The sequence below is a fragment of the Denticeps clupeoides genome, chromosome 12, assembly GCF_900700375.1.
Source record: "Denticeps clupeoides chromosome 12, fDenClu1.1, whole genome shotgun sequence".
NCBI classification, from domain to species: Eukaryota; Metazoa; Chordata; class Actinopteri; order Clupeiformes; family Denticipitidae; genus Denticeps; species Denticeps clupeoides.
In genome coordinates this window covers 12545772-12557088 of record NC_041718.1, presented here as the reverse complement: position 1 = coordinate 12557088, position 11317 = coordinate 12545772, and the positions used below count along the sequence as shown (strand labels likewise).

The window sequence follows — 11317 nt, the reverse complement described above, 5'->3', positions numbered from 1 at the left end:
GAAAGCGGACTGCAGCCGCGCATGCGCAACAGCATGTAGCTCGTTCCAAAAATAAGTATTTTCTCACAGAACTTGCCCTGAAATAATTGTGAACGAAGGAGGATTTTTTTAAACAATGATGTCATGAAATAAACAAATTCTTGCAACAGGCTTTGCAAAACCACTGCGAAATGTCTTTAGAACGTTCTAAAATGTGTTTAACAAGCACGGCAAATCATTTCGCGGGAATAATTGCTGAAGAGTTTGTTCAAAACAGTTTAATACATTTCAAGGCTCTAAAAAATAATTCCAAAAGGGCTTTAAACGCAATGACACCCTAATTGCATTTAGACCTTTTGCAATGGATGCAAAAAGGGATCAGTGGCTTTCGCGGAGTCGTTTTCGGGTGTGTAACCCCGGCTGAGCCCGTCCACGGGGTTCCGTGTCCCCTACTTCAACCCGGTTCCTGTTGTCGTGACAACCGTGATAATGCGCAGCTTTCGCGGGGGGCAAACCCGGCGGGGCGGAATTGAAACTGGCGAAGAATAAAAAGAAAGGGGAACGTCGACGTTTAAAGATGTGGAATTAAAAAAAGAAAGAGCTGGGCATTGCGTTTCTGATACAGGGCGAAGAGCCTTAATCTTGACTACGAGGGCAATGTGGCACAAGGAGGCGGGGCCCGGTGTTGTGGGCGGGCTCCTCCGATATTGGCCGTCTCTGATTGGTCAACAGGAAGGTCGGCTGTCGCACCCCGCCCCTCATTGAGAAGCAGCCAGGGTTTCGGCGACAGTCCGGGCAATGAGAGAAGCAACTCGGTGTCTGAATGGAGTACTGAAGGGGCAACGGATACCAGGGAGCCTCAAAACAGAAAAATGGAGGTAATTCATAAAAGAAATTAATATATTTTTTACAAATATATTCACAGCCTGTTACACAGAACGAAAGGAAATACGCATGGGGTGCCGGGTTTACCTTCTGAATTCTATTAAATTAAATTTGACAGTGTTAGTAATTATATCATGGAGAGGCGCTGGTGAATTTAACCTTTAACTGAAACAATTTTCCACTTGAAAGAAGACTTAGTGCTTTGACCTTTTTCCATCACGGACAATGTAGGGTGTAATCTGGGTGTTTGTTATGTGTGAAATGCTGATAATGCAGTTGAGCCTATCTTAATTACATCATTTAAAGAGTAAATGCAGTTATAAAGGTGTTTAAGTTTGCTTTACTCAACTATATAAGTAAATTGTGTTTTCATCATTTGATTGTACACAGACCTTTTAACCCTAAACATTTACAGCATTTATCCAGAGCGACTTACAATCAGTATTTACAGGGACAGTCTCCCTGGAGCAAATTAAGGTTAAGTGCTCAGGGACACAATGGTGGTAGGTGGGATTTGAACCCGGGTCTTCTGGTTCACAGGCAAGTGTCTTACCCACTAGGCTACTACCACCTATTAACCAGGCAAGAGTTTAAACCGAGTATGATGATTTTCTTAGTTTACATTCAACTTCAATTATATGGGTTTATGAGTATTAATTACCGTTCATGTTTTCTCTGCAGTCATTTGTCAACAAGTCCATCGGTATACATGTATGCATAAGTCTGCCAGCCAGCATTTGTGTTCTGTTTCTGAGTCGGTGGTCTGTCTTCAATGTTTCTCAGACCCAGTCAAACTCCACTCCAATTTGACTCAAGTCTACAGTATCTGAGAAAAAAACTCACATCTTACTTAATCACATCTACTTCGTTTATCTATCCAATGAGTCCCAATGAATAACACAGTAAAAAAAAAAGCATTAACACAAAAACATGGTACGGTTCTTCTTTTATATATTCAGATTTGAATCATTTGTGATACATTTACTGGCTTGCAAATATGACCCTTTTGTCTAAGAAATGTATCGCATACTGGTGTACTGCACAGTCCTGTACATTACTACATCCCTTTCCAGGGATACATACTCTAACTCAACAGGCTAAGTCACAGTAGATTGTTTAACACTTTGAGCATTGGTCATACATACAGAGCCTTGAAATGTATTTTTCTGTCGGAACCTCCACCAGAAAGGTGTCTCTGTAATATTACCTTAATTAAGATTGTGTGTTTGCTCTAACAAGGAGTGTGGAGGGTTCTAATCATTGTGATTTGGAACAAAGCCCTTCTAATATTTGTCTGTATATTGTGTTGGTCCTTTGGCCAAGTGATTGGGAAACAAAGAAATTTCTAAAGTCACTGCTCTACGGAGAAGTGGTTCAAGTTCAGGGGAACTTTCCTTTCCTGAATGTTCCTTTCCTGTGAATCGTGACTTTCCAGGAGTTTTTCTTTAGTAATCTGTCAGAATGGCAATTTAATCATCATTGTTGCTTTGATTATTTTTAATTAGTTTTTGCCAACATTTCTTTCCTTTCAGTGCAGACGAGGTAAACCAGACAAACAAATGTCACTTTTTAAAATCCAATTATCTTCTAGTGGTTAGCTGTGGCCATGCCAAGATGCCACAACATTTACCTTCAGCAGACGTCCTTATCCAGTGTGACTTACAATCAGTTGTGACAGGGACAGCCCCCTGGAGACACTAAATGTCTTGCTCAGGGACACATTGGTAGTAAGTGGGGTTTGAACCTGTGACTTTGTGGTCTTCTGGTTCATAGGCAAGAGTCTATGACAAAAAGGAACTTTTTTCAACAAATTAATCTGTATATATATTGCCTGTTTTTATAATACAGGACTTATAACACCACACATGCTTTTGCAAAATGACAAGTAGTGTTGTAATGGTGAAAAAAAGAAGAAGTAAGTTGGGTGTGTTGAAGACATAATGATACTTGGTCAAAAGGGAAAAGATGTGAGGCGTGAAGAAGTTGGTGTCGAATAAAAACAAGCACTTGTATGGTAATGACCTAATGGTGCAAACTTGTACTAAAGGTTTTTCCAGAATGGATAAAAATATTAACTTGATGACGCCGGTTGCTGATGGCAATTGCTTCGTTACACTAAACAGGCCCAAGGCAGTTCCACAAGAGAATTCAAGAGTTGCATGTAATGTCTGTCACAGAGCTGAGTGCTGAGACAGGAAATACCAGGGCAGGAGAGGGGGGCACTGTCACAGCCATTCTGGGGCCAATGTTTTGTTGACTAACCTAAATCTTTTCTTGACATTGTTTGCAATCGTGAATCCCTTTCTTTACAGGAGATAAACACTGAATCAGATAACACTGAATCACAATTAATAAGCACAGTCATGTCTTAATATGATATTTAACCATCTGACTGATCGTACACATATTATTTGAATTCTTCTGATATTTGAATACCAGAATCAGAATCAGAAAACTTTATTAATCCCGAAGGAAATAGCTGGTGTATCCACGCACACACCAGTCCGTCTTTGACAGTGGGAAAGTCTTACATATCAATTTTACAGGCCAACTTCCTGTTGTGGTACTCCGAGAAGCTAGGAACAGGGTTGTCGCCTGAATATTTACTGCAAGTCTTCCCCATGAAAGTATGATATTTCCTTCCTGTTTATAAGCAGTAGTTCTATTTTAAACAGAGACCACACATACATACGTACATAGTTTGTCTGCATTCAAATTAAGAATAATAAGAGTAATTACTGGCTTTGCTCGCCATTGTAGCAGTCCAGATTCATCTGTTGACGTTGTTGCTAGATCTATGTTGAGGTGCTGACCTGACCCTGGGGCAAAACCCTGGCACTCAACAAGCGAAAGGTCACAGTGTGCCGGGAAAAGAACATTCCCACACTACCCCTTTACCTCTCTGAAGCCTTCAGTGGTTCCTGGGGGGGGGCTGCAGACAGAATGAAGTCCTGGTTAATATACATCCATGACATTTGTGTCATATTGTGTCAAACGATTTACATCCATCTATAACTTTTACTACCCAATATAACATAATCATTTGATTTTTGATGATCTATAGACATAACGCAGTGGGGGAGGTCATAAAAGAGATATGAAAAAAAAAAAAACATTTTCAAACCCTCTGAGACGTTTAAACAACTTTGGTCAGTCCACCAGTTATCTCTGTCCAACAGCCATGCATTTTACACTTAAATCAGAGCTGGTTGGAAGGTGATGAAAAGACATCAGATTTTTTTCATGGGTGTATGCAGTTTTTCTGCATTTCCAGTGTCTGTGTTTTAATGAGGATGTTGCCTGCAACCATCTTTAGCCCCAGGGCCCACCAGCTTGTTCATTAGGCACTGACTAAAAATGAAACCACTCATAAAGGGTGAGCAACAGGAACATTTAAGCAAAGACTTGAGTCACACGCATTTTGAGGTAGAACGTGACCTTTGATATGGCATGCAGATGCGTATGTTTTTGCAGACTATAGTCCAGGTTGCTGGTGCTGTGGCTGAATATGAGCATAAGAGGTTTTCAGTCCCAGCGCGGTGAGTTAAGGTGACAGCTGCGGCTAAAGGCTGGAACCAGCTGTCCGGCTCTTAGCAGCACGAGCAGGCGGGCTGCAGGAATCCCAAAGCTTCACAGCTGAGTCCGACCTTTTTCTACTGTACGAGAATGTCTGGCGGTAGTTGCAGGCCCACAACATAAACACAGATCAAAACAACAGGGAAGCCATCACAGTTCGGATCAATCCGTCTGAACCATAGGAATCTGACAACATGGATTCATGCATTTATTTGTGCAGCATGGGGTGTATTAACCGGTGTGGTACAGATGTGGATGGCAGCTGATCATTTTCAGTCAATTTTTTTTTTATATGGCAGTCAAACGACCACGAGCATTGATGTAAATGGAGGGCAGGGGTGACCCCGCACAGCCTGTGCTACCAAGGACTTACAGAGCCTGGCCTGTGACAGGTGCAAAGTGTGTCAGCCTTGGGGTTTGAATGGACCCTTTGTGATGGAGGATTCACCCATAAGGAGAGGGCAGAGCCTTTTAAGGCAGCGCCAGTAAGCCAAGCTTATCAGCTGGGGAAGGCGACTCTAGGCAGGAAACGTTTCAAGCGGCGGCCTGTGGCTTCAGAATCATAGATATCTGGTCATTTCTTGTGTGTTTTACAAGTCCTCCCACTCTGGCAGATCTGAAAAAAAAAAACAGGCTGGGGTGGATCCAAAATTAAGAGTGATTCATTCTGTGTCACTGAGCTTACTATTCATTTCATCATCTGTGTTAGGAGCACAGACTTTCTACAAGTTTTAACATTAAATTAAACATCTGCTCTCAGTCTTTACATTTAACTTCAATACTAAAGTTTAGTAAAATGTTTTGGCATAGACCCCCAGTGAACACATGGACTATTTAAAGGGATCAGCACACTGCCTCTGAGCTGAGGCATGTTCCGAAGAGGTCAGGAGAGTGAGTGTGTGAGGAGTGTGGGTGGCTGTTGCCATCAAGGAATTTCGGAACACATGGAATGGGGGTTTAAAGAGAGACACGTGCTTTATCATAGTCAAAGTGTGCGCTTGTGTGTCTGAAGGGGGCGAGGTAATAATCTCGTTTAGTCCTGTGGTCATGCTAGTTTGATCAACTCTGCATTGCAAGATAAGTAATGTGTGGTAGTGTGATATTAGGTCATGGCAGTGCATCATAATGGGTTCTGAAGAGATAAAATGATGTAGTGCCCAAAAAAGAATTTTATTTGATGGTGATACTGATTATGATGCTTAGATGCAAGAGACTGCAGAAAAATTAATTGCAGAAACTATTAATTTGTGCACCTGCAGTGCATTGCAATAACAATTCCATTATGTTGTTATACCAGGAGTCCTTATAAAGTAGGCTCTTCTCACCCAAATCATAAAGAATGTAAGAAGAAATGCACTTACGGGTTGAGCTTGCACCCATTTAAGAGGTTAGAGCCACACACTCTGTCTGGCCCATGGCCTGTAGTCAAACCAGCACTAGCCTTTAGGTGAAATTTGACTTACAGGTGTTTGTTCTACTGACAAAAATACTGAGGTGCTATTAAGAATTTTCTTTTAAGTTTAAGACATCAATCAAGATGTGACATTGGTTTAAAACGAGTTAAGACCCTAACATTGACCAGGATGCATGGGATTCTAGACCACAAGGTCACTGGCATCCTTTCAGCTAGGCAGCAAAGCAGTGCTTAGTTACGCCTGGACCTATTATATTCACTCGACAAAGACAGGGTTTGTCAAGCTGTTACGTCTGTCCAGAAACTGATCTGGACTGACACAATAAAATCCCTTGTTATTTTGCATATTCATTATGTTCATTATGTTCTCATTTTGGCTAAATGTTGTTTTTTCTCATTTTCTTTCTATAGAAAATCTTGGCCAAGGCTCTCTATGACAACACGGCGGAGAGTCCCGACGAGCTTGCCTTCCGCAAGGGTGATATCATCACCGTGCTGCATCAGAATGTGGCTGGCAGCATTGGCTGGTGGAAGTGCTCACTTCATGGGCGTGAGGGTGTTGCTCCTGCCAACCGCTTGTGTGTCCTCTCCCCATCCAAAGCCGTATGTTCAAAAGAAGCTGACAGGTCCACTGATCAACAAAATGTCTACCAGGTCCCCAATGTGTCCAGACCGCCCTCAGATCAACTCTATGAACACATGGCACGGATATACAAGGTGCCTACCAACCCTCTTCCAGTCTCCCAGAGTCCTGCTGCTCTGCAGCCGAGACAGGATAAATTAGAAAGGAGCAGCTCTCCCTCCAGGGTAAGCAGCCCATTGGCTCTCACTTCAGTTGAGTTCAGGCATGTGGCACTTTTTCTAGTGATCTAAATCCACCAAACATATATCTGAACAAATATAGCTCAGTGTACATCGTAGTACAATAATAGAGATACATATAAATTTGGTGGCATTAATTCTGCAGTGATGTGGGCAGGAAGGCAGAAAGTGCGTTGCTTGGAAGCCCCCGCTGTTAAAGCACTAACAGATGGGGGCTGGGGGCCCTCTCTCTGCAGGGACAGGCATGCCGTGCTGGTTTTTTACAAGCCCGTAAAAGAAGGCCAGAGACAGACTTCAGACACTGTTAACTGCTAACAGCAGTAAGCACTGCAGAGGACCCTAAAGAAAAAGGAGTGAGAAGTGTCTTCTATGTGAGTGCCTGTGTGCAAGAAAGCAATGCCAACCTACCCACATGCTGGCCATTTCCTCTTCACTCCAGGGAATTCTGCTTAGCTCTACAGTAGCCATCCAGCAGCAAGTGTTTAGCATGTTTCCAATTAGAGGTCTGGGTTAATTGGCTAAAAAACATTCTTGGCCTCGCTGAACTTGGGTCTCAGCTTCGCACCAGGAGTACCAACTCAGAAAATATTTGGTACTCCAAGTGCCGTTAATTATTGTAGTTTAGGCCTATTTAACTAGTTTACAGAAGTGTGAGTTTTATTCCTAACGTGAATATTTTTTTTATTATTCACATTATTAACTGAGCAACAATGAGCTACAATAATACCCCCCACTGCATTGAAATACACAGTAGCTGTGAATATTAACAATAATCTCAGAAATTCCTGCCTAGAAGTAGTTCCACAGTGCATTTATGAGCATTTATGGATGTGAATATCTGTGTGCAGAAATTAAGTCTCATGCTTGTTTTTGTATCCAGGATAAACTTCCTGGCTCTAGTTCATGTTCAGATGTGTATGACGTTCCCAGCCTGCTGAGGAGCAAGTCAGCATTTATTGTAAGTATCTTCATGTTCTGCATATTTTATGGAACAAATAAAAGCATTTTACAAAACATATAGTTTTGTAGCTGAAGTTATGAAATGGTGTCATGGCAGAAACAGCCGCATCGGCCCCGGATGGGGAAAACCTCACTGTGGCTGGGTAGTTCTGATGTCATGGCCACATCATCACAGAACAAAGTGAGTACAGTACACTTAATTTTCTTATTCTTGTTTATTTTTCATTATTTCTTATTTCAAGTCAGTTCATTTCCTGTAGTTGCTTTTCTGTATGGGGAAAAGCGCTGTAGTAGGTTGCTGCAGGTTAACATGTCCATTTATAACACGTTAAGATCAAATGTGTGCCTTTCTACACCATTGAAGCCCTTGAGGTAAGTCAGTAGATGGGTAGAACAAAAACATCTTTTGACAAACATGTTGAAGACATGCAAGAGTTCCTTCTCATAACTGTATTGGATATGTGAAAGATATTTGCGGTTAACATAGCCAAATGTTACTGTACTCACAAGTACAAAATTTGACCCTTTTATCCTCAGATCTATTCTACATGCCAAGATCCCAGCTATGACATCCCTGTACCTTCCAGTGGCAACCCTCCACAAAGAGCAGGATCTGGTTACTTTACCCTGCCCAAACTTTCCAAGTCTGAGTGGATCTACGATGTCCCTGTGGCACCACCTAATGAGCGTGCCTCTTTCCACACAAGTCTGGACAAACACATCTACGAGACCCTCCCACCTCGAACAAAGTCTTCAGAAAGCCCAGACTCCTCATCGCCAGTCTATGACTGCCCAAGAAGGCTTTTGCAAACGCCAGCCATAGATGTTAGAGACCAGGAGATAATAGCATCCAGGTCCTGCATATATGCTACACCACTTGGACACAAGGCTCCTGAGGCAGCAGATCCTCACAGACTCTCGCACAACAACTCGCTCAGAGACCATATGCTTCTGGACTGCAGGGGTGACAGGGCACCCACATATGATCACCCACGTAGAAACCTGCCTTGGGCAAATATGGGGGATTTCTCCCAAATATGCCCAAGGCAGGTTTCTACAGAGGAGAACCAGGAGGACACTGACAACATCACAGGCAGGACCTCCCGCTCCCCCACGGTGGACAGTCAGAGGAGCAGCACATCTTCCACAATCTCCAGCTCCTCCAACAGTTCCTGTGATTCTCTGGCCCAGAGCTCTGACTCGGCTGAGCCACACAGGGAGGTGGTCCTCAGCCAGGAGGAGGCCAGTCAGCAGCTGATGGAGCTCCAGGAGGAGGTTTGCAGGGCTGTGTCTCAACTCATGGTGTTTGTCAGCAGCCAGTGGAGGTACATGGACCACCTGAGGCAGCATTTGCCAGCAATCCGTGTTGCCACTGAGGGTATAGCAGGCTCACTGGCTCGCTTCCTGGACTTTGCTTTGGATGTGAGAGGCAATGCCTGTCGACTAACGGACACCAACCTTCAGTCCAGGCTGCAGAAGCAGCTTTCCAATGTGGAGAACTCAGGGCTGGTCCTGAAGCAGGCAGTAGCAGCACTAGGGGAAAGTGGTTGGTCACTCTCTGCCCTGACACAGGATCCTGGGCACCCACAGACTCCAGACCAGCTGGAGAGGTTTGTCATGGTGGCTCGCACCGTTCCGGAAGACATTAGACGTTTGGTATCCATCCTAATTGCCAATGGGAAACTTCTGTTCCGATCTGCTCAAAGGGAGACAGCGGTCCAGGACTCAAGTCACTTGGACTTGAAAAAGGACCCTGCCAGCCCTGAGCAGGCGGCAGAAGTGGGTGGGGAGGACAATGACTATGTCCAGCTCCAGGTACGGTACATAAATAGCCTGAGAAAATGTGTTCCTTGTCTAACACAAATACAAAAACAAAGTAATTTTGTCTGCATTCCTCTTTCTAGACAAAGAAAGAATTTGAAGAGCAACAAAAAAATGTTCAGGGCAATGTGAAATCAAGGAAGAAAGGAGACACGGACAAGCAGCAGGTAAAAAAAAATGCCACAATTTGTCAACAATTCGTTTAATTAGCTAGTTGTGTGAATATGTTGTGAAAATGATTGGCCAGGTGGTGGCGCAGCAGTTACTGCAGCCTCCAGTTTTGTGAGCTAAAACCCCCATGTAGTCATGAGTTACCGACAGGTTCTTTGGTTTCCACCCACCGTGCAAAGGCATGTACATTGGGTGAATATGCGACTCTGAGATGTCCATCGGTGTTAGTGTGTGAGTGAATGGTTTGTGTGCACCCTGCGGTGGGCTGGCATGGGCTCTGGCAGCTCTGGCAGCAGTAGGACTAAGCGGCTATGGAAAGTCATAACCACTCCAAAAGCTCTAGTCAAATCTAGAGTGAGAGTCGCATAACCACCACAGATGCACATAGTGGGAAAAGAGGAAAATTTGCCCACGGTACGGCACACATACCACTAAATATAAAATGTAATTAATTGCCTTCAGCGAACCACCCAAGTGTCCCTTATCTTCAGACCACGTAGTAAAATGTTGTGGCCTCTGTTGTACCTTATAATTTGAAATAGGTTGTTTAGTTTCTTCTCTTTCTTCCTGTTCGTCTTCTTCACTACATATCTTTACTTTCTGCCATTACATGTGACCTCCTAGGACTCTGTCAAATCCCCCCTGACGGAGCACTGCCGCCTGTATTTTGGCGCCCTGCAGAAGGCCATCAGTGTCTTTGTGAACAGCCTGCTGGATGGCCAGCCCCCAGAGAGGTTCATAGCCCACAGCAAACTGGTGATCATGGTGGGCCAGAGGCTGGTGAACTCCCTGTACAGTGAGGCCCAAGGCAGCGGGGAGAACAGTGACCTGCTGCAGAAAAGCAACCTCCTGTGTGCGCTGCTAAAACATCTAGCGGTGGCAACCAAGAAGGCTGCGCTGCACTTCCCTGACAAGCTAGCACTCGAGGAGGCTCAGACTTTTGCCAAAGACTTGGCCCAGCATGCACAGCACTTTCGGATATCCCTGGACCGCTGAGGGGAGGTTGTGTGCAGTGTTGCACAGCATTTAAGCATAAGAGTACCATAGACTGGCATTTTTAATATCAGCCACATCCGTTTCCTTTCCTTCCTTCCTTTCCTCTTTTTTCTTTTTCATTGCTGTGGTCTAAAGATGTGAACAATGATGTTCTTTCATGTTATGCTAAATTCAGTATCAATATTTTTAGACTTTCGATATTGCTCAAGCAACCTAGTTTAATTTACTGGAGTATCCTAAGAATCTTAAAGAGTGAAGTGTATGCTCTTAAAAAAGCAAAAATTGGCTGGTAAATGTAAAGTTGTGTGTGGAACATCCCATTAATTTATTGCACTTTTGTTCTTTGAGCCAAATTTCACTTTTATAACCTAAAGCAATTTATGTATTATGAGGATAAATATATGTCATTATTTTTATACAGCTGGCTGCAATTTAGCAATGTTTTGTATTTTCTGTACGTTTATAGCTTTTTATACTCACATGTTAATTCAAATTAATTTGTAACTATTTCAATCTTAATGTAATGCACAAACATGTTCTATTAAAAGCAGTTATGTGTTGGTAATGCACACACATTCAGTTTTTACAACTCAGTGAATTTATTAAAAACTACATTAAAACCAGAAGTTGGATGTGGTGTTTATTTAACTGTTTGCAACTTATTATAAATGTGAAATAAAAGAGAAATGTCTC

The 11317-nt window shown here is 43.1% G+C and overlaps 1 protein-coding gene across 1 annotated transcript; it reads left to right on the top strand.

Annotated features, from left to right (window-relative positions):
• The first annotated feature begins 785 nt into the window (after nucleotides 1–785).
• Nucleotides 786–11040, top strand: cass4 (Cas scaffold protein family member 4). Its single transcript, XM_028998911.1, has 7 exons — nucleotides 786–857; nucleotides 6266–6661; nucleotides 7557–7634; nucleotides 7734–7817; nucleotides 8174–9451; nucleotides 9541–9624; nucleotides 10253–11040. The coding sequence occupies exons 1-7, from the start codon at nucleotides 852–854 to the stop codon at nucleotides 10622–10624; spliced, it is 2298 nt and encodes a 765-aa protein (XP_028854744.1). The 5' UTR covers nucleotides 786–851; the 3' UTR covers nucleotides 10625–11040.
• Nucleotides 11041–11317: the final 277 nt, after the last annotated feature.